At 47.3% G+C, this 24362-nt stretch overlaps 1 protein-coding gene across 5 annotated transcripts in view; it reads left to right on the top strand.

The window, feature by feature from the left end:
• Window positions 1-24362, top strand: part of LOC139050565 (cGMP-inhibited 3',5'-cyclic phosphodiesterase 3A-like) — a 395806-nt gene that overhangs the window by 152945 nt on the left and 218499 nt on the right. Inside the window, exon 1 of one of the 5 annotated variants that reach the window (XM_070527108.1) lies at window positions 22708-24007. The exons of 3 other annotated variants lie outside the window; for them this stretch is intronic. In XM_070527108.1, coding sequence (XP_070383209.1) covers window positions 23954-24007 — 54 coding nt within the window. In that variant the 5' untranslated portion in view covers window positions 22708-23953. Of the gene's footprint in view, window positions 1-22707; window positions 24008-24362 lie in introns of those variants that run through there. One more of the 5 variants, XM_070527109.1, reaches the window with a different exon arrangement.

The raw sequence follows: 24362 nt of genomic DNA, 5'->3' as shown, positions 1-24362 counted from the left end.
GATAATTGACGGTGGGCAGTAAAATACCGGTTGAGCTGTCCAGGGCAATAGTGTTTGTAGCGAAGACCCTTGCGTGGGGACCTTGCGGTCAATGCCTCATCCACGGAGCAAGAGTGCTCCATGCTCTCGTGTGTCTGGTCCTCAGGCATCAACATAATGGTTCCTTAGTGTTCTCTCTTCGATGAGAATGGTATCAAACACGAGAACGTTTCTGACGCTCTTTTGAGGTTGAAGGAAGCGCCGCAGCGTGTCGCTACATGCGTTATTGGTGCTGGCCAGGTATACCGCATGCCATAAACTGCCTACCACAATACAAACTGCCACAACTACCTTTCCTAGAAATGCTTGTTCCTCTGCAGAATGCGTTTGCACGTGTTAAAAGCTCGCACTTGATTCAACACGCGCCGCCGAAGGCTGGCATCATTTGCGGTCCATGCGACTTTTTTAGTCGTCTTGAAAGTGTGATTGAACCTATTCAGACCGGTTCCGAAGATGTGGACGTTACTTGGACTGCAAATTACAATATCCAGGTGGCTGTAGATAAAAAGATTCACTAACTTTTTTAGCTGAAGTGTTCCCTTTATGTTACATGTGGGAATTCCAAAATTGAGCGTTCGTGAAGTCATCCCTGCTTGGCGGAAATCGCAAGACTAGCACCAATTTGACAATTTGACATCTATGTCTCCAAAATGTGGTACAATATATATATATATATATATATATATATATATATATATATATATATATATATATATATATATATATATATATATCGGTTGTTCCTGTTAAAAAGTGCACAATATTTTCTTTCTAATAGTTCGAAACAATGATAGCTGCAACGCGAATACCTGTTTGAGCATATTTTGGGGGCGGATATCTCGAAAGGGGTGTTGCGGACCGAGAAGCTTCGCAGATATAATTTCACTGCGCCTGTTTCAATTTCGTAACTTGAACAACAAAACTGTTGATTAGCAAACAAAACAATAAACAAAGTGTTCATTACCACATATCCCTAATTCAGCTACATGGGCATCTCGCCTGTCGTGCAACTATCAGGTGCATCTTTTCAATAGCTATATCCCTGCCGCGGCGTCCGCATTTCGACGGGGACGAAATGCAGAAACGCCCGTGTCCCGCTCATTGGGGGCCAACGTTAAAGAACTCCATTTAGTCAAATTTAATCAGCAGTCCCCCACTATGGCGTGCCTCGTAATCGAATCGTGCTTTTGGCACGTAAAATTCCAGAGAGAGAGAAGAATACAGGAAGGCAGGGATGTTAACCAGTCAATAGTCTGGTTGGCTACCCTACACTGGGGGAAGGGAGAAGGGGAAGAGAAAGAAGGGAGAGAGAAGGTGTAGGTACGTGTACGGACGGCACTTCAGTTAAAGTCGCTCGAGCAAACCAGAAGTTCTGAGAAAACACAAAATTCTAGTGCGCCGAAAGCAGCTGAAGGGCATTCTTTCACAGTCGATCTTTAGAAATATATAACTGCAAAAAAAAACTAGGCGCAGTGTCGCGCCGCAAAATATCGCAACCAAGTGGAAATGCGGTGCGATGACGCAATACGCGCAAGTTTTGGGGAAGCACACTTGCCCCGTTTCCCCCCGCATCCTCACGTCGTCCCGTTCGTACGTTGCTCACGTGTCGAGAGCCGGCGTAGGCAAGGGAGAGAGGCACTGCGCGAACCTCCCGTTCTCCTTCGTTATAGTGACGCGCGTACCCTTCCGTCCCCTTTCTCCTGCTCGCGGGAAGAGGAAAGATATCCGACGGGCGAGGAGGACGTTGTCCTCGCAAAAGGTAAAAAGGGTAAAAAAGGCGCGCAACCGCGGGAGACCCTTTCGCTCTGGCGCTCGACCTCTAACCTGCCAGATCGATGCATACCTGCTGCAACCCGCGAGTGACCCCGTTTCCCTGACGGTCTCACGCAAGGAAGCAAGCCTGTTTATTACTTTTTACAGAGTGCACTTCCCTCTGCCAGTGTCCGTTGTTGCTTCTGGCAATGAACCGTGTTGTAGTTGACGTTGCTGGTTGGGCATACTCGTTCGAACCCGTTGTAGTTGCGATTACACGCGCTGCGGGTTGGGAGCACCACGGAATGACTGCGTGTAGCTAGATCCGGAGCTCCCCTTCAGCCGTAGCTGCACGCAGAGAGTACATCCCACAAAGTACAACCGCTCGTTAAGGATTGAGGGGGTCGCGGCATCGCGACGACAGTGGCTGATGCTTTACAAACAGCGTACAACACGAATATACTTGATTGCAATTATTTCGTGCAAAAAAAAAAGGAATAGCTTGGTGGCCCTTGCGGCCATGCATCGTATTTTGTGGAGATACGGCTTATGTCCGGTTTTCCCAGGGCCAGTTATCTGGCGGCTACCAACTATGCCATATTGAAGGCAGAAATGTCCAGAAGGATGCCCGCACATAGTTTAATTTGAGAGTCAGCAGGCTAATTTATTAGGATCACGTCGTGTTGTCCCTTATAGCACGTCAGCTTCGCGCTCCTGGGAGATGGCGCCACCGTATGTCCTCGCGGCCATGTTTTTGAACAGCCGCACAAGATGACCCTGCAGCTTCTGCTACCGTCTCCAGCGTTCCGGTATTCCACAGACGTATATGGTTATGGAGAGGAACAATCATCATCATCATCATCGTCATCATCATCATCGTTGTCGCCATCATCCTGTCTAAGTGCAGAGCAGGAGAAAAGGCTCTCCCAGCGCTCTCAAATTACCCCTGTGCCTTTCTCTAGCTGATACCATCCTCATCATCAGCAGCACCATTATCAGCTTATTTTTATTGTGTCCGATGTAGGACGATCTCCAATGACCTATTCCTTCTTCTCGCTTATTTCAACTTGCGCCTGTAAATTTCGCAATTTCATCACTTCACCGCTTAATTTTCTGCCGTCCTCGAATGCACTTTCTTTCCTTTGGCACCCATTCTGTTGCTCAAATGGTCCACCGGTTATCTGCTCTACGCATTACATGGCCTACCTTGATCCATTCCTTCCTCTTAATTTCAACTACCACATCGGCTTCCCCGTTTGCTTTCGTTTCCACGTCGCTGTCCTCTCTTTTAACATTACACCTATCGTTTTTCGTTGAATCGCTTGATGAGTGGTCCCTAGCTGTTTCTCAAGCTTGTTCGTCGACCGCCGTGCTTGTGCTCGACAATTCAGTACCGGTATAGAATGCAACCATTTTATGTCTTTCTTTGCAAGGGTAGCGGTAAGCTGCTGGTCATGACTTGGTAATGCCTACCGTATGTACTCCTGCCAATTTTTCCTTTTCTGTAACTTTGCATGATCAGGTTCCCCGGGTTTTAAATGGCCTAGATAACTTCTAGTCCTTGCGTAGATTGTGGGAGACAGAGAGAGGCTAAAACTCTTTAATAGTGGGCTTTACCACATCGTTATCGCTTACCTCTGCTGTCTCAGCCACGCACTTGCCAGCATTGCACCTGCTAGTTAGCCCATACAGCAACGGATCCACACGGCCTAGCTATCACTTATCCATACTCTCTGGAGCTATTTCCTACACACTAAAAAAGTGAATCAGCAAACCGCTATAATCAAATGCCCTTAGGACCCATGAATTTCATGGCTGTCGGAGAGACTGTTAGCGGTAGAGCCGCAGCGCTATGCTGAAGTTGGATGTTGAGGTTACAGCAGTTACCACGCAAAAAAAGAATGGAGAGAGAGAGAGAGAAAGGTAACGCGGCCCACGTGTTGAGGCCTGTGCAAAGTGCGCAAGCCCGAGCCGCCTCCCTCTCCACGTGAGGATCTCCGTTACGAACCCCAGCCACGGTGTTAGAAGTATTCGGACACCGTGCCCCAGCCGAAGAGAGAAGGGGACGTCTAGGCCCCTCGCTTTTCCGCCTACTTTACCCTGTGTACCTGTAACGAGAGAGAAGGGTGAGAGTGGAGGAAGTCTTACTAGCCCTCCTTCCTCACTCACTTCCCTGTATATCTCCTTAACGAATACGAGGAGCAAAGAGATCTTCAAGCGGGCGCACTTGTCCCGACGGGAAAGGAGCAAGCAAGCAACGCGAGAAGGATGCGGCGCGGGAAACGGGGACGCGCGTCCCCCAACCGCGCGCCGGCGCATCGATCCACCGTGACCCGTGCTGGCCCCGCGTGTCAACACTGCGTGACGTCAGATCTCCCGTCGCCGCCGCCGCCGCCGGGTGTCTGCTCGTGCGTGACCGCGCGCGTGCGCTCTCCGAGGGCCCCCGTCTCCAAGGGAGCGCGCTTCACTAAATTATATGTGCGTTAACGCAGAGCCTGTCTCGAGGCCCTTTGTGCGCGCACGGGGCTTTGTGCCGTCGTCCCCTGCATGCCGCCGCCGTTTGTCTACAGGTGGCGCTGCGGGCCCCGTTCCGCTTCCCGGCCTGTCGTTGGGCGGGCCGGCCGAACCTCTTCTCTGTGCGCTGTACGGACGCGTGATTGAATGCGCGTCCCGGGGCGTTAATTGAACGCCCGAGATTGAAGTACTTGCACTCCCCACCCACACCCATTTTTTTTTCTTTCCCTTATTCGCTTAGGCTCAGTTTTTACTTCGCCGTGTGTTAATTTCTGTGCGAATCCTTCAAACTTCTGGCCCCTGCCCCCACTAATCGGTTGTAGTGCACCTGTGCACTGAGACGTGATCAGTTCTTTGCGAAGAGTAATTAATTGTTTCTTTTCTTTTCTCTATGTCCTAAAACTCGATCGTGCATATTGTGCTCTCATAACGATGTTTTTTTTTTCTCTATCTCTGTCCCTGCGTTTTCTTTCTCTTGGTTCATGGGCTTGTTTGTTCTTATGCGTTTCGCTTTCCTTTTCTCGTGTTTCCTCTTTCTTCATGCCATTTTTTATGGCTAAGACTTTTGTCCACCTTGTCCAGGAAATGTGCACTTGTCGCCATATATTTTCGCACTGCTAACTTATTTTGTTCGCTTGACTGGAAACCAGCTCAGGATAACAGCGTCTTCGCTACTGTATCACCTGCATCAAAGACTAGTCATTTGGTCCGCCCTTTATTTATGATGTTTTGGAATAAGCTGCATCTCATATGCTTGTATTTCTGCGAAACGCCAAAGCACTTTGTACTACATCGGAGTTTTAGTGTTTAGTGCATTGTTCTGCTTATGTACTAAAACAATTTGTCCATGACCTTCTGTAGTGACCTCGTTTCGCTGTAATGAATAAACCTAAAAAGCATATAAAAAAGGGTGTGCTTCAATTTTTTGGCTCATGCATGACAACTTAGTTTTGACAATTTAATCACGGTAGCGACAAAACTTTTTTCTTTGCCGGCGGTCAATACACTGCGTCTTACTACAAAGGAATCCCCAGGTTAATGAACATAGCCGATTTCAAACAAAAGCAGGACTTTTTGCCAAACAACCTTCCTACAGCAGTGGCGTACATCAGAATCTCTGCAATAATGGCGAACACAATTATGAACAAATATTTACTCATCCTTGTCGTATAATGACTATAGCGGGGCGTTGTAATGCAGAATCGAAGTCGGCCAATGCTTAGAGCATACGATACTGCTTGGAAATGTTTTTGCCTAGAATGTAGCAGGTTCGAGAATTGCGTAATCTAATTGTGCCGTGAATTGTAGCGATGTCCTTGTTAACATATTTCACAATGTAAAACAGTTAACAGTTTCTCGCTGTGTGAAAACATATCAATTGGAACGTTAATGCATTTCGATGCAGATTTTCAGTATGCTAATTTGTTGATACTTCTGCAGAGCACAAACTTCAGTAGGTGAGGCTCATTACTACGTGCTTTAAACTCTAAGGAAACTTGCAAGAGCACATTGCACGCATGACATAGCCAAAAAAATAACAGATTACTGGTAACACCAGGCTAGCTAAATGCATGTTTACGCACTAGTGGAAGAATAACATATAGTATTTTTTTACACCTTACTAACACTGGTGAAGTCAACTTATTTGCACTTGACCATCTGTGCATGTTCTAAACAGACTTCAACCTTCAAGCGATCTCGCTTTTTTCGCTGTGCCAATTACCATAAAGAGAAATTACTTTCTTGCGGAAAAATACGCGTCTATACTGGCGCCACAGCTTGACGAGAAACTTTAAAATTTGTATCTTTGTTCTTCTCTTCATTTGAACGTTCAATACAAATATTTCCTCTAGATAGGCTAGAATACAAGTATTGCGCTTTCACGATGCACTAGACATGTGTCGCCACCTAGTGACAGTGAGACCAACCGCTGACGAGCACATTGTTCACCTTTTTCTCTCACTCTTGGGAAAAAAACGACAGCTCCATGAAGCACTTTCTTTCACATTTTGGCAGTGTGTATGTTACTTTGACGAGAAACAATTCAGTAAAGTTTGAACCATTTCTTATCAACAAGGGACGCTTAATTTGTTCTCGTTAAGCTCGTACATAGCTGTCTGTAGTGACTATGGTATACGTTAGAGAACTACAGGTGACCGAAAAACTCTCTCTTGCGATCTCATAGCGTTCCTTCCGGCCGTACGTTAATTAAATCGCGTGAATTACTACATATTAACGCACACTAAAACTACATCTGCAATGCAACGTACACGGAGTGTTAAAGCCGACATGCCCCTAATACAATTAACACACGTTCAGAGTGTACTTACTGTCTTCATTTCGTTAGTCAGGTTATTACTTATGTATATGCTAATTGCTTAACTTTGCAGCCTATGTTATTCAGCCAGGGTGTGCAGCGAAAACAGAATCCGCAGGGATAATGCGTTAATATGTCAAGTTTTCCCCACCGGCAGTGCACGGAATACTGTATGAAGGGCGTCGCAGAGAACGGTGAAGCGCGCACAAGCAAGAACAGAGGTACATGTAGGCAACACTAGGGCTTACTCAACTTTGGCTCAATGGTGAACTTCGGTGCAGGACTGAGGATGAGCTGCACACTCTCCGGTAGACGAACTTGACCGATGGTCATCTTGCACCTTGACGTACTAGCTGTTTAGGCTTGCCATCTCGAAGGTGCCTCAGTATTTGCTGCCGAACGTCAAGGGTAGCCAACCGGAGATAATCTCTGGTTTACCTCCCTGTATTTCCTTTGCCTTTCTCTCTCTCTCTCTCCGCCAAACGCGTTACCACGGCTCACTGTGGCGAAGTGGCAGCGCAGGTCACGAATGCCACCGGTTGGTTTCGCGAGGTCACGAGAACGAGTGTGGAGAAGATCCCCGTAAAGGCGCGTTTGTCTACGCCACTCTGCCCTCAGGATCTTGCATGCCCTTGATGTCCGAAATCTATCAATTCGACGAAAAGCCCGAATGAATGGTAAAATATTCAGTTCTTTGTTGTTAGAAAGTTTCGAATATTCTCACACCGCTACTTCCCGGATGCGGAGCGTAATTACGTGACCGGTTCTGGAGCGCTTTGCATTTAACTGGAAGCACTGTGGTCTTTTTTCGCTCGCTACAGGCAGGAACTGTGAAGTGGCAGGTGAGAGCTCTGGCATGTTCAGTAACGAGAAATTTTGGCTTCTTTTCGAGAATGAAACTTCGGGCTTTCGCTGGAACGTCCGGCTGTTTCCGGTACGTAGATCGGTATAATGTCTTGCCGATCCGCGATCGTCAGCGCGTTATCTGCGCACCACGCTTGTTCGTTAGCAGCACGTAACAGAGAGAGAGAGAGAGAGAGAGAGGAAAGTGGGAAGGCAGGGAGGTTAACCAGAGAAAAAGATCCGGTTTGCTACCCTACGCTGGGGAGAGAGGGGAGGGGGAGGTAAAGTGGTAACAAAGTAGAGATAAGGAAAAGAAGGAGCATGGACACACATTCACAATCGGTCACTGTCACCGAATACTGTCATCGCACAGCACAGTACGTAAGGTTGATAGAGTTGTTGATGAGAAGCACTCCGGGCTTTCGAACGAGGGAACCCATTTTTAATAATATATCAACACTACACTCGCGAAAACGGGCTGCGAATAACTCGTCATAATGCGGTACGGACGCACAGACTAATATGCGGCCTAGTCAAAGCATTCAGTTGCGTCGACTCGTGGTTGTAGGAAGGAGGGCAGTGAAGCACACTCGGACCAGTCGTAAAGTCAGCGTGCGGCATTGGGGATCCCTGACACTTGCTGAAATGCTGCCACAGTTTCTACGTATTGGCTAACGCGCTTCTTCATCATCCGCCGTTCAGTGTGCGAAGAAACCTTGCAATATTCTAAAAAGAGACAGACAGAGGAAAGGGGAAAGGCAGGGAGGTTAGCCATAGGGCAAAAACCGGTTTGCTACCCTAAGCTGGGTAGAGAGGGGAGGGGCAGGTAAAGTGATAACAAAGTAGAGATAAAGGAAGAAAGGAGCATAGACATACACTCACAGTCGGTCACTGTCGCCGCATGCTGTCACAGCACGGCACAGTAGCACTTGCAGCACTACAAACATCTGTTCAGGCTACAGCCGCTTGTCCAATTCTGTAGCCTTTAAAAATTGCAACAGTGCCCTCGTTGCCCTCTGCTGCGATATCTTGTGATGGTGGCATTTAAAAATAAGTTCCTCTGTTAGAGGTCTTCGGTCAAAGCGCGCTATCGCGATTGCGAGCGATAGTCTCTGTAAACTATAGCGAGGACAGTCACAGAGATGTTGAAGGGTCTCGTCGTTACCACAGTCATCACACGAGGCGTCGTCGGCCCATCCGATTCGGAAAGCAAAAGACATGGCGAAGCCCACCCCTAGCCATATTCGACAAAGCAGGATAGCTTCGCGACGGCTTTTAAAATGCAGAAGGATCGTATTCGCCGGGCCGTATGTGGAAGCGGACGAATCGAGAGCCGCCCGCCAGGTGGCGTCACAATACACGCCTCCCGCTCGAGTAATCCCGCTGCTCGGTTAGGATGGATGAATAATAAACGCGCGCAGCAAGGGGGCACGCCATGTTTGCGGTGCGGTCACGGCGTATAGAGAGAGCGAGAGCTGCGGTATACGAGTAACGAGAACGAGAAGTGCGAGGCAAGAAAAAGAAAAGAAGGAAGCCGGCGAAAGGCTGCAGGGAGGCAGCGGGAGCAACGCAGATCGTTGCTTATTCATGGCGATGGATGAATAGAGCCTTGGGAAGGAAAAGGCTGGCTTGGGGTTTTACGCGGGATTCTGGACGACTACGCATTTATGCGGACCAGATCCGCCTCGTTCCTTTGGGTTCGGGCTGCTCTTTCTTGAAAAACACTGAAAGCGAGGCAAGTGTTTAGACCAACATTGCCAAATGTAGGGCTAACATGGCGCCACTTTGTGCCTTCAGTAGTCCTGTTTTTTATTTGTTTTCTTTTCGTTTTTTTGTGAATGTTTTGTGGGCTTTCATCTCTTTATGAAGTTCTGCACGCTTCTATTTCATAAATGTCTTTTGATGCGCCCTTTCTTGCCCTTTATTTCGGAGTCCGAATGATACTTGCTCGAAAATTACAGTTTTTACTTTAGGTAATAAGTTGTACTTATTATTTGATCTGGTTTCATGAAGGTTGTTGTATGAAGCTCCATGCGTGTCACAAGTGTCTCCGAGATGTGTAGTCGCACCAAATCTTACTTTCTGTATCAAGTAATAAGTCTTTGTTTGCATTGTTTTGGTGTCATCTTGCACGGATTCTCTAGTGCATGATGTCTACGTACTCAAAGTACAAAAAAAAAAAGAACAAAGGCAGGGAAAGGACGCAGAGGCGTGCGCTCAAATCTCGGAGGCACCAGCCATCATTTGCCGAGTGGGTACAAAATGGCACCCAAATGCCGCGCCGTGGCATTGAAGCCAGCTCAGCATAGAACAAAATTAGTTTTGAGCAAACACACGGAAACACGCATGAATGAACGAGCGAACAAGTGTCGCTACCGCAAAAGCGTGGACAAAAAAGTGAGAGAGAGATCGAGAGAGTTGGTAATCATGTACAGGATAATGGGAAGTTCAGACACATAGCCATAGCCTGGCGTCATCAAAACGAAGAGGGAGAAACAGACACGATAAATTGGAAGCAAAAAAAGAAAGAGAGAGACAGATGAAGACGACGTAGGTTCATGGAGAGGGAAAGCAACAGGAAAAAAACTCTCTGTGATAACACAAAAAGCAGTGTTTTGCTCTTTCGAGGGCGGAGGTGCCTCACTGAGGACGAAAGTCATGCAGTATAAGTATTCAGCAGGGTGAGCCTCGTGTCTGGTGCATCAAAAAGAAAGATCACCTACGAATAGGCTACTCCTTAATGCGGAATTTGAACGCAACTGTATACGTGCTTTCATTTGCGGTATATTGAGGCAAAAGAATTTCAGAGAGACACGTAGTAGAGTCGGCGATCTTCGAAAATCTGATCTGCGGGCCAAGCGCGTCGGCCTTTACACATGACTGGTCGGAGGCTCCAGTGCCGCGTGACCTCCATAAAATACTACACAATTCACTTAGCGCATACAATCACACTACGAAACAATCGAAAACCATGACAATCGAAACATGCGTGAATTAGAGCAAACCAACCCAACCCAACACGTGCTAGCAAGAGCTGACGCGAGCAGACATTGGTACGAAACAAGCGGTCCGGCTGACACCGGATACGAGTACGCATTGAGTGGTCGGGTGGGTCCGCATGATACCAGCACGGCCGCTCAATGGAAACGTACTTGGTGCGGCCCGTCGCGTCGCGCCGGTTTTACTGGGCGAGGGCGTGATGCGAGAGTTTACAGTTTCCGCCGTCGGGGCGCCACTGCTCCGGGACGCTTTGCAGGCGGAAGAGCGCCCGAGCGCCGCAGAGCCAGTGAGTCTCACGCGTCGCAGCGGGGTTTTTTTTTTTTATGATATACGACTGCCCTACTGAATCTGCGCACGTGTGTGATCGTGTATGGTGCGAACAGACGTTAGCACAGACAGTGCCATGCCGCACAACTGCTGTGTGCCGCTGTGCAGCACCAACGCAAGGAAAGATCCGACGATCCGGTATCATGAATTTCCGTGCGATCCTCAACGGCGGGCAACATGGTAGAAGAACATGGTTTCGCCATGTTTGGCGAAAACAGCCGTTAAACTTCCCATTCAGAATGGTGAAACTAGTCTTGCCACCTGCCATCTCATCTGCAGCCAGTGAGCTCTCGAGTGAGCTTGAATTCATCACTATGTGGAGTGAGCTAGTAGCTGGCATAGAGTTAGCACCAATTGCATACCTGGCCGGCTACGTTGCACGTGCATGTGAGGAAAAGGTACAGTTGTTTTACAAGTTAAAAAAATTGGATTAGGCGTGCATTCTTTTGTCCTTTGTTTAAGCAACTAATTCACAGACACACAATTTATATATATATATATATATATATATATATATATATATATATATATATATATATATATATATATATATATATATACCTAAATTGTGTGTCTGTGAATTAGTTGCTTAAACAGAGGACAAAGCACGCCTAATCCAATTATATATATATATATATATATATATATATATATATATATATATATATATATATATATATATATATATATATATATATATATATATATATATATATATACATATATATATATATATATAGTAGGCAAAGAGGGTTTCTTCAGGCTACCTTTCAAACGTAAAGAACTTGAGTGGTGCTACAAGGTAAACAGAACAAGTATTTAATTTCGACAGTTTCGATCGGTGGACCGATCTTCGTCAGGGTTTACAAAAAAATGGCAGTTCGGCCGTGGTAGGGAAGACACAACTGCCATTTTTTTGTAAACCCTGACGAAGATCGGTCCACCGATCGAAACTGTCGAAATTAAATACTTGTTCTGTTTACCTTGTAGCACCACTCAAGTTCTTTATATATATATATATATATATATATATATATATATATATATATATATATATATATATATATATGTATATATATATACAGTGAAGTAGATGCGCGTATGCAGCGGTTTGTTGACGTTTCGGCCGGGGTCCGGCCTTCATCCTGAATCTGATGAAGGCCGGACCCCGGCCAGAACGTCAATAAACCGCTTCATACGCGCGTCTACTTCACTGTGAATATTTACCCGGACCCAGAACTGCTTTTTTTCTGATATATATATATATATATATATATATATATATATATATATATATATATATATATATATATATATATATATATTTGTGTGTGTGTGTTGAAATATTTCTGGTTGATTTCATTACGAATATAATAGATATGTTCTTTTAGTACCGTTTTTCAAGCTAAATTGTTATGCTCGTCTTGTGACTTGTAATTCCTGCAAACTCCTTTTTCAAGCAGCGAGGCCAGCTGCAGCAATTTATAGATTGATCCGCAACGTTGATGGTGGGTGGCTAAGGTACCCAACAATAGAAGCAGTTGGCCTGTGTAAGCTTGTATGCACCTTCGTCACCAAGGTCATGAAGTGCTCAGACGTGAGGCGAACCAGCAGGCTATGCAACACCTTGATGTCAGCACTACTTCCTCATTTCAGACAATGTCCGGCGCTGACTTGTGAAAAAGAGGATCACAACCAAGCTGAGGACCTCTGCAGAGTATTTTTGAGCAAGCTCATAAGACCATTGTTGACGAACTGGGCTAGCAGCCTGAATTCGACAGTGGAAAAAATTTTACTTTCACATAAACCTCTCTCGAGGAAAGTTCTGCGCTTGTAACGCTTTCAGATTATGTGTACATGAACTCTGAAATGAAAAGAAAAACTGGACTCAGCCTACTGACTTCTGGCTTTATTGTTTTCTTTCCGACCATTGATGTAGGCTAGTAGTGCCCATTTGCAAAATATTTCCCGCATATACCCGCGAACCGGCTGAACTATAATGCAGTACATTTCTGCATGTCCAGAAACGTAAAACAGCGTTAATCATCGGCTCTAATTGTGGACCAGACTGATCAGAGTTCGGACTTCTTAAAACGAGCATTTTTATGCTAACCAACTAATTATATGCAACAAGTTAATATAGCGGATAACCGGCTTCGTGTGTGTCGAACGCTCGAAGAATCGCACCTAACATAGGTGACTTCCGACACAAACTGTCGCTGACAACTGCAGTGATGCTGACGTACCGCTATCAGTAGCAAATCGCCAGTTGACATTGCCATTCATATATTGTGAAACACCGCTACACAGCTCTTTATCGGATCAAATCAAGCGCTGACCGCGCGGCAGCGGCGGGCGGAGAGCACGGCTCTCCACCCGCCACTGTCCCGGAGCAGTGGCGCTGCGGCGGTGCCGATGGGAACTAGGCGCGTCACGCCTCTCTCGGCCGACGCGACGGGCCGCACCAAGTGCGTTCCATTGAGCGGCCGTGATACCAGTTTCCCCCGCGCACACCGCAATGAACGGGCCGCTCTCGTTAGTCTCTGCCGTTCGCTGTTCGCGTCTTTCATCTCCCGCTCCGCGTTCGCTATTTCATCTTTGGCTGTGTTCGTTCGTTCGGTTACGCCGTCGACACCGCCGACGCCGACGCTCGCCGCAGGAATGGGCGGCTAAGAGTTTCGCTCTAAATCTGGATTCTCGGCACGTTGTAATGGAATGTCGCTATGTTCGTGAAGCCAGAACCATAGGAAACGTCTGCCTTCTGGAAGCGCGGCGGTTCAAAGCTGGCAGGACCGTCAGCTGGTTAGACGTCGAGACAGTCAAGAGACTTTTAGAGTGCTCGTGAGAGAAAGCAGGCAAGCGTTGCCGGGCAGGACTGTCCCAGGCTTCACGAGGTAAACAGACAGGCAGACTGTTAGATCACCATAGGGTGTCGAGTGAGCGTAGTGTGACGCTGCGGTGTTGTGGTGTCGCGAGTGACAGAAGATGTGGCGAAATCTGCTGGAACGACGGCAGTGCCCAACAAGACACTTCACGACTGTCTAAGAAGGTGATGTACGAGGGAGAAAACACAATTAATGGTCGATAAATTGGTTGAAATGAGGGAAACGCTTGAGGATTAACATTCCACAAGCCTTACGTATGGGGCTTCCTCTGATTCGGCCTGGCGTCGCCGTCACATCTCCTCGGCCTTCTTCCAGCAACGTTCCTCAGCGAGGCGTTCCATACAGCTCGTTGACGGCACTGCATTCATTTTAAGCTATACTAAAGGACACCCGCCTTCACAGGACATGTCCCCGAACCTGTCGAACGCCACAGGCAATCTGTCAAGTCCCTCGAAGAGTGCCACAGCGTGATTCTTTCCTCCTCCTCTCCCTCCTGGTGGTCTGCCAGCTGAGACGCCTCCAAGATGGCAGGTCTGTGCACTCTGTTTTATGACATCATGCTGCTTGGACAGAAATTCCCGTTGCCCAGCGCGGCATGTCGAAAGCGATGACGTTGAAATCACAGCGGCTTACTCGGAAGCATCCGCATTAGATTCTGCGGCAGTCGGGCAAGGTAGCATGACGTGGCCTTGCCAGTGAGCGTCGAAGCGCGACGTCACTCGCCACCTGTGTTCCAATTGGCTCCTAAGGTTAGATTTCGCACCGCTCTCTCCCTTCTTTACGTACCCTCTCCCACCTCATTTGCCTCCTTGGAGCGTGAGGGGCTCGAAAGAAGAGCAACGAAATCGCTCGGAGAACGGGAAGCGACGATCGCTGGCGTCGAGGACGGTATTGCCGTGTTTCAAGACCCGAACACAGGACCCTCGACAGCACCAGGGCGACCCCGCCCGTTCCCAGAGTCTGCCGCTAACGGCAACGCTGCTGCCACTGGCAACGCAATCATCCGTGCGCCCGACAGACACGAACGCAACAAACTATCGGCGACTGCTTTCGCTTAGCCTTCCCCCGGTGGTGATCAGAACTCCTTACGTGACCTAACATGGGTCGTTTGAAATGTGTATTTTAGGCTCATGGTGGGCTATGTTTTCTTTGTTTGTTTTTCAGTTAATTTTCGTACTCTTTAATGAACAGTATGAAATTTTCTCTCAAAACTTTACTTCGTCCTTTCCTGAAGTTAGTCTGTCTAACAACTTAGACCTACGAAATTTTTATCACATAGGGTAGGACGCAGCTATTTGTCCCTACCCTCATTTAAAGTGGATGTCATCAGAGACCCGCAGCAGCAGCAGCAGCTGGAAGGCACAGAAGGTTCTCCAATGCGCATAGTATATAGTATTTCTAGTAGTATTCATAGTATCTGCGCTTTTCTAGTGCAAGTTCTAGTGCAAGTGTTTGATGAGAAAGAGCTCATACGTAAGGTGTACCGTGTACACGAGAGGCCTGAACTTGCTGTCGTAAGTATTTTCACTTGCAGTTTTCTGTTGAGAACGATACATCTTTTTTCTTTCCTGAGCCGTGCTTCGTGAAGAACTTATGATGGGGTACTGCGAGGATCCTCGCCGCGCAAGGCTCTCCGTTTGGTGCGAGGCCATGCTCGAAAGATAGAGGACGAAATTCGGCCCAGAATAAGGAGAAGAAAAAAGAAAGCGGGCTAATACCAATCGAAAATTCCCTAGGGAAGCGGGTAAATATGTAGCTGACAAGCGTAACTGACGTTGGCCAGACCTGCGCGGTCTCGCAAAGAATGCGGTGGAAATTATAAGTCATGACTCACGCAGGGTCATCGAGGCCCTGGCGCGAGTCGTGCGTTACGCCATCTTTCTCGCGCGAAGAAGCGGAGAAAGATATCCGGAAATTGTGTTTAAACAAAAAATCAACCGTATAGATAAACGTACAACAGTGGATAAGCGAAACCATGAGCTAATTCTCTTTTGACAAGATGCAGCCTCCTCGAGTATAAAGTTAAAAAAAAAAGTCAAGCTTGCTATCGAGCGAAGCGACCGCACTGCTTCTTTTCAGGGAGAATGAAAAATAACGATATTAAAGAAGCGTGATGGGTGGCACGATGTGAAAAAAGAGACTGCCAAGCTAACGTCGAAACCGAGTACATATCTATGAATCAAGCGGAAGGGCGCGAAGGCCCGATATGAATGAAAAAAGTGTATTAGTGGAAGTAAGATAAACGAAAATTCATCTTCGTTAAGGGAGCGCGGGGAGCACAAACGGGAAGAAAAGGAAGCAAGGCTGCAGCTTAAGGACAGAATAAGGAGCTACAGAGTAAGGGGAGCAGGCACTTGAGAAGGTGCACGTGAATGAAGCGTATGTTTGAAATTGAGTGCATCTGGACGCTCGTTAGGAATGTAGATGACCACCCGCGGTAGCTGAGTGGATGAGGCGTTTTCCTGCAGAGAGCGAGGTCAGGGGTGCGGTCGCGCCGACTGCATTCCAATTCGGGGGGGGGGGGGGGGGGGGGGTATAAAAAAAATATGCACTCGTGTACTTAGTTCTTGATGCACCTTAAGGAATAGGAAATTCCAAGTCGTTAAAACAGATGTGCAGTCTTCCGTCAAGGCGGTTGGCATAGTCCTGTAGTGCTGGACCGTTAGAATGAATGAGTAATATTGCTTTATAATATGTGCTCCCGCGCGTAAGCCAAGTTTCCTTAACGCTATTACACAGTGAAATTAAATAATTTGCTTCGAGAATGGGTGATGTGCGGTGGACCAGATGCTGCAATTCGGGTGGCGCATGCGTAAGGCCCACGCATGTGCTTGCATAATTAGAGTTTCCGGAATAAACAGTCAATTGTTAGTCAGTGCTGGCATTGTCGTTTTCTCTGTGTCGTATCTGTGTTATTTATCGTTCGGTTGTGTTAAAAAACAACTAATCCTTATCATCTGGCTCAATTCAATGTACTCCTAATTAAGCTTTTCTTTACTCCTATTCCTACCGTACTAGCACGCATAATACTGGCATGTTACAAACACGAAAACCGAACAAAACAGTGTCTGTCCACTCTGTAGACATCGTGGTATTGCTAGAGGTGCTCGGTTTAAACCCCACGCCAGGCCACCCGGCGGTTTATAAGACGGGTACAAGCGTCCCCTCGGTTAGACGCCCCGCTTTGCTAGGGTACTTTGCTCGGCTGATGATTCGCACAGGCCGTTATACCTGCTGTGCAGGACCCAAAACCAACGAAGCTGCACAGAAGTCTCAATGAACGACGCCTGTCAGTCTGGCGACGGCAATACTTAGCAAGTGGGTGTCCTTTCCCAGTGTTGAGGCCCGTAATGACGTAGCACCTGTGCTGGGTGTGCTCTTGTAGAGCCTTTCTTTTCTTTAACTTGGTGGCAGCTCTTTTCCGCCTCCATCAGTCGCGGTGGGTGCTCTGCCAGAACTCCTCCTACTCCCAAACATTTGTAGATTTCATATCGGCCGCCTACTTAATTTACCACAAAGCCTGTCGCTTACCTTTATCGAACAAAACTCAGTGCAATACTCATGCATTGCAAGACAGACTTTATTAAGTGTATTTTAAGAACACAGACACGGCCAGAGCTCTAACTGGCTCTGTTTCCATAACTGCTCTATGTGTGCCCGAGAGCAAAGCAATAAGAAGGTTATTCGAACATCTAAAAGATTAGATCATCAGTGATTACAACGCACTTAGCGCTTCTCACCGACACTGATACAGCATTTCTGACAACGTCTGTTGCATAATTTATAGACCACTGCCGGCTGTTACGGCCTGCACTCACAGAGCGAAGCAGCAGAACTGGCCTAATGCTCCGTTGTCTCAATGGCGTCAGTGGGGGCGCTGCAGTACCTTTGCAATCTTGCAATGGGATGTAAAACGACACGTTTCCAAGTATAGTACTTAGAGCTAATGAAGGACTGACATTTAATTTCGAAACGGCTTTGTTTAAGGCTCTGAATGCCCTTCTATGCCTGACTAAAATAGCTAAGCCCCATACGGCGCTGGTAGCAAGCTTCCTATTTATATTTGTTACGTTATATCGACTTCACGTGCGCAGTAATCCGCTTTTAATCGCCAAGCTAAACAATCTTTACCGAGCCGTCTCTCTCGAACAGAAAGTCAGGCTTCAGACCTCTAATTAGCTGGAAGGTTTTAGTGAGAACGTCCATCTCATTATTTAGAAAATGGGAGAAAAAAAGAAAGCGCGCTCACTAGTGAAGCTGCCAAATTAACATATGCGATCGTTTAATCTGATTATTTACGTTGTGCCTTTTTTTTTCTTCTTTTACGCAAGTGCAGGACTTTCTTTTTTAGAGATGCAATTAGCTTTGCAGGAACTTGGAAGTCTCTGCTTTCCGTGTCAGTGCTTGCATAACGTGTACGAGCCGAAATACGAAACTGTGATTGTGATGAACTTTTTTTTCTTCTTAATTTTATATTGTTTTTTTTAACCTGTAAATGCCGCAGCAGTGTTGTCGGGTAAGCAACAAGAGATCTTTGTATTAATCTCAGCCTAAGGTAGGAGGCTGTTTTAATTGATAATCCTGTTACGGCAGGGTATGACATAATGCGACAGAATACGCTCCAAATTACGAAAGAATGTTACGTCAGCAGCCAGTTGCTTTCTTAGGAAAGGGTATAATATTTTTTTCTTTCTTTGTTGCAGGAATGTTCTTTTCACGTGAAAGCTCTGGGACTTGCGTGAACACTTGCTTTCTGTTCAACAAAAATGCGTTTCCTGTAGCCACAGGATGATACATACTATTACAAAACGCATTTGTCTTAAAGAAAACTTATGTTCCAGATTACGAGAAACAGTCGGTCTCGCTATAACGAAGAATTCTTCTCGTGCTTCTCGAGCTGGAAACAGCTACGACAGTAAAAAAACTACATTTGTCGACCTCTATTAAAAAAAAAAGGTACTCGCGATAACACATTTGCCTAGTGTTACAAGAGTGGATTGGCAGTCAGCGCATAGCTCGATTTTCACGGGCAAGCCCATCATCCTCATGACCACCACCACCACCACCGCTATCATCATCACTGTGATTATCCTTAAATCAACATGAAGCATCTCCTAGACATTTCCAATTCTACCCTTGTCCTGTGTGAATCGATTCTGTACCCGCCGGACGAACTTCCTGTAATTACACATTTTCGTCTTTGTGCCGCTTTCAGCTGCGGTTGGGATCTTCCCGATTCTCGTCACGTGACTGCGACTGATGGCGAACCACTTTGCTCCACGCATCACGTGACCTGGCTAGCTGTTCCTCTTGTTGTTTATCTCACGTAGATGGAACCTCGTAGCTGAAACCTCGTAACAATGACACCTAATCCTAGGCATGTAAATGCAACACTACGTGAAAGAAGAGAGAGTGTAAATTAGAAGAAAAAACTACCATAAAATCTAAATTTAGAGTGCCCCCCAATCAACTCAACTTCTTTCACCCCTTTAGTCGCCCTGTGCCCCAGTGTTCTTAAGGCGTTCAAATTTTAAAATAATTCTGCAAACTTGGCGCAAGCATTAAAAGAGGAAAAATTTATGGACTGTCGCATATATATTTAGACCCACCTGACCAGTCATAAAGAAACATAATAACAACAAAAGAACGCATAAATTGCTGACCTTGACCTGTTATACATGGTGCGTTATATCATAAAGACAGCTCAACTATTTGTTTCAAGTAAGATGATCTAAATGATATCAAGTTGATTACCTTTCGCTGTAAGAAATGTCACATCTGCATCGGCAGTGAACCACAGCAACATGTCGAAGTTCTCACCATGGCCAAACATGGTAGTTAATCGCTTCAAGTACCGTTATGTTGCATTGCCCTGCTTGCTAAAGTCACTAATGACATTGTCTTGGTTATCACGAGCGCTACATTCACATTCACCGCTGGCTTCGCTAAATTTATTTCGTCGTGATTAACGGGACTATATTCAAAAGTTTGTTGTGCCTCCGCATCGGAGACGCCGTGATCCAATGAGCTAATCTCGGCTCATGCATCATTCTAGTTCAAACCGAAAGTCATAATGCGTACGCATATAGTCGCTGTCCCGCAAAGCCAAACAAGGAATTCACACCTCAAAAATTAAACTGATACTTCGAAACAAAATCGCAATAATCAAGTTTAGTTCGGTTGCGCGTGGATAGCAGACTGCTTTGAATGCAGGCTATAAGGCACTGATAACATTGACATAGTACGTACAATCTGGGCTCTATTAAATTACTAGTTGCTTGGGTCCCTCGACCTTCCTTGTGTCGTCTGCTCCCGCATCATGCCTAGTCAATATGTCTGCAGGGTGTTAGCACAAGCAAAGCGCCAGCGAGGGGACCAGCCTTCCGCCGTCCGGAAAAGCGCCCGACCATACGCGTTAGGCAACTCAAACAAACCGGCCGTATGCGGGTCATGTGCGTTTAACCAAGCGACCCGGCTAACTAGTGCACGGTGTCAACTTCGGTCAGGCGATCCCTTGAACGTAAACCCGTCTGTTCCTGCCTGTCGTCTGAGCTCAATGCCGCTCACGAAGTGGCCGTCGGAATCCCGTTAACTGTTAATGGGAGCAATGGCTGTGGGCCGGGGTCCTGCTGGTCAGCAGAAGGTCACGGGTTGGATTCCTTTCCACGGCGGTCGCATTTAAATGCAGGCGAATCGCGAGAACACTCGTGTACTTAGGTTCAGGAACACGTTGAAGAACGTAGCTGGTCAAAACTAATGCGGATCCGTCCGCTTTCGCGTCTCTGGTGACCCCTTTGTGGCTTTGCGATGTCAATCAATCAATCAATCAATCAATCAATCAATCAATCAATCAATCAATCAATCAATCAATCAATCAATCAATCAATCAATCAATCAATCAATCAATCAATCAAATGTACTGGGTAACTTAACCATGTTTCCAACACAGCACGAATTTTTGCGTGCAAATCAGAGTTGTATCTAACTCTAGATTCGTTGGTCCTGGAGAGCATTCTTTCTCTAACAAGTCGCATCTCCTTACGTACATTTCTAGCTCAAAAGAAAGAAAGAAAGAAAGAAAGAAAGAAAGAAAGAAAGAAAGAGGAAAGCATATGAATGTTCTAATATACCGGACAACCTCTAATAACTAAACTAGAAACAATAAATTGTAGTTTTTAAAGCGCCAGAACTGCGCAGCCGGTAATCATATACAGCGTAGTAGAAAAGTCTGAATTAGGTTTTACCAGCAGGGGCTCTTTGTAGTGCTTTAATGCGATTAGCATTCTGAGCCTACTCCAGTCACTTGGTAGCTATCTACTTATACTCTTTGCACTGCTTCCCAATTTTAAAAATCTTCAAACGTTCTTCGTTATGCATGGATTCGAACCCACATCCCCCGTGCTCCTGCAGCACAACACAATAATCTTGATGCGGAAAAGCAAGCTTTCGGTAATATTTCCATCTGGAGAGGAGCAACTCCCTGAAGCAAAAAAAAAGGAAGGATCGCGTTAGAACCACCGAAGTGACTTCCTCATAAATTATTATAACTTAATTATCTATCCTGTTATTCAGCGATAAAAAAAAATGTCAACCACGGGTGACTCTCAGTAACCGTAATTAACCGTACCCAGGCCCCACATCCAAGGGCTTCATTAGCACTGAATATGGCGATTGCAAAAACCGGTAACCTTATTCCTTTTTCTCTATTATCGCTGCATTGCTCGAATGCAAATCATGCGAACCTCTACAGTGATCGCGGGATGAGTTATGCCGGAGCGCTTTCATTCGGGTCTTCATACACAATAAGTTGCCGCGGCGGGAAATATTGGGAAACACTTGATTCTGCAACATGTGAGAGTGGATCGCGACTGAACTTACAGCGCACTGGTAGTAGCTGGTGGAAGTTATAGCCTGGCATAGTGCAACATTGCAAATTATACTTTGCGTTTGCAAGCATTCATTTTTCGTTAACAATGACCCAACCAGTATCTTGAACTTTGGGTTTATTTTCGTAAAAGCGGTCAAGGAAAGCCTGGAAAATTCAGCGAATTTGAGAGTACTAACGTAACCTAACTCTTGCAGGCTACAATCCAATTAGCTTCGTCTTACGCTGCTGTAGTTTCGTTTGAAATTTGTTAGCATTTCGATTCAGTAGGGCGAATGAACGTTGTTGCGCCTATCGATTCTTTATTTCGGGTATCTTGCACCATTCCTTATTACTTGATTAACGTGCTTATTGCTTTCTTTCTTGATTTTTATACGCGTCGTCTTTCTTTTTTTCCGAGGCAGAAGGTACCTGCTTCGTTTAGCAGCATCCCATCTACCGTATCCTATGATGTAACAATTACCTTTCCGTAATAACCCTCACCTGTGCTTCAAAGCCAATTACATAGCGGAAGTTTGTGAATGTTTATCGCTCTTTTTTTTTTCGCTGTGTACTCCACGCTCATGAAAGCATTGCGAGAATGAAGGGCAGTGCAGGACGGCGGCTTTATGCGTGGCGCGAGCAGCTGCTCACTTGTAAAGCGGGCTGCTCCACTACAATAACCTCGATGCGGAAAAGCAAGCTTTCGGTAATGTTTCCATTTGGAGAGAAGCAACTCTCTGACGCAAAGAAATAGAAAGAAAACAAGGAAGGATCGCGTTAAGACCACCGAAGTGGCCTCCTCATAATTTATTATCAATTAATCATCTATCTTGTTATTCAACAATGAAGAATGTCAACCACGAGCGACTTTCACTAACCCAAATTAACCATACGCATGCCCCGCTCTCAAGGGCGTCACTAGCGCTGAATGTGGCGATTGCAAAAACCGGTAACGTTATTCCTTTTCTCTATTATCGCGCCTCAAATCCTGCCCTCATTTGCTAGCGCGGTGTCGCCTCCTAGCGGTGTACCCTGAAAATGAGCCTGACAGCTCGTGGCGCCTCCTGACGATCGGTTCCCGAAACCGCGCGCCTCTCATCCTTCGATTGATCGTCCGGCGCTGCAGCGCCCCGCGCTGACGTCATCAGGTGTACCGAAACCACGAACAAAGCAGGCGAAAAACTGAGCGCCCGGCCTCCCTTGACGCACGCACGAGAGCCCGCACCGAGCGAAGGCTGCTGGGGCGGGAAAGGAAAAAAAAGGGAGGAAAACGACGAGATCCCGTGCGCTGCCGCACGACATGGCGGCCGCTACAAGCACGCAGACGACGAGCCGAGAACAGCAGACGACCAAGACGACCTGAGCAGACGACCTGACGGAAGATACGGCATCATCGTCATCTGTCGCCCGCTGCTTGCAGACGACACATCGGTGGGGGAGGGGGGACAGCAGCAGGCAGTCCGAGCACCACCGCCACCACCACCGACCACCACAGCCGACGACGAGCGGCAGTTTGAGAGGGAGAAGAGGTGAGGGGGGCGCATCGGAGGTGGGGGTGGGCTTAAAAAATCGTTCGCCGCCATATTGAGAGGCCGCATCGGAAGCAGCGGCTGCGGCGGCGACGACGACGGCTGTGCCGGGTGCCCGTGCTTTCGACGATGACCTGAGCGTCTCGCGATGCGCAAGCGGAGGCGTTGGCCGTCGTCTCCATGTAGCCCAGGGTAGTAGTGTGTACAGCGTCTTCGCTGCCGCTTCTTTCGCCGCCTCCTCCGCGTCAAGGGGAATCGCCGCCGCTTCGGCAAAGCCGTCGAGTGTCCGCCGCCTGACGGCCCTCTGCTGCGCCGCCGCTTCGACGACCGAGACGACGACGACGTCGCGACTTCTTCTTTTGCGCCGCTGCCGCCAAAGTCATGCTACGCCCGACGCTGCCGCCGCTGCTGCTACCGCTGATCGCCGTCCTGGTGACCGCGCTGAGGGGCTGTCCGCCGAGCGGCTAGTGGTGAAACTGCCGTCTGTTCTTCGTCTGGACGCGGGGCGACGCTGAAGGCTTCCTTGTTTGTTTTGTGGCCGCGTGGTACCACACACTTGCGTGAGTGAGGCTTCTTGTTCGGCGTCGTCTTGTCTTCTGTCGCCTGCCGGCCGGCGAGCGGCACCCGCTCTTCCCTCCCCAGCCAACTCCTTGGTCGTCGTCTTTGGTTTTGTTCACTTCTCGTTCGGCGCGCACTGCTAAGTTCTGCTCAACTGCTCTTCCCAGAAGCAAAACAAAGAAAGAGAGAGAGTCCGTTTCCCCTTCGTGCTCGGCATTGACCCGGAGCGTGACACAACGTGACGGATGACTGACGTCCTGCTGTGAACGGGACAAGATTTCTTACGTTACCAACGCTTCAAGCTGTTGCCCTTAGGTTAGGAATGGGCGGTGCTCAGGCGAGAGTGAAGGTCTACGGTGCGCCTGTCTCACTCAAGGTGTGTACAAACTCTCTGGCCGTTGTCACGCTTACACGTATCACGCTTAAGAGCAAAGCTTTGCTTCCCACCTGACCTCGAAGCATCCCTGGTAGCACAATTGAAACCACGGCTCTCAATTCTTGGGTTGTGCAGCCGCGGTTCAAATTATGCAAGTGCACTTATATGCGAGATTGCATCCATATATGTAGAGTTCCGGGAGCCGACTGGTGCTGGGAATGGGGGCACGTCAGGACCGGCCATTTACGCCAGAGAGCTGATCAATAACGTGCGCGCAAATAGGCATATTGTGCGATGCCACCCGGCTGTCAGTGTTAATGATGGATGACCTCATTTGGAGCACGTACTTAGAGAA

The sequence above is a fragment of the Dermacentor albipictus genome, chromosome 10, assembly GCF_038994185.2.
Source record: "Dermacentor albipictus isolate Rhodes 1998 colony chromosome 10, USDA_Dalb.pri_finalv2, whole genome shotgun sequence".
Lineage (NCBI taxonomy): Eukaryota > Metazoa > Arthropoda > Arachnida > Ixodida > Ixodidae > Dermacentor > Dermacentor albipictus.
This window is presented reverse-complemented; position numbering and strand designations above follow the sequence as displayed.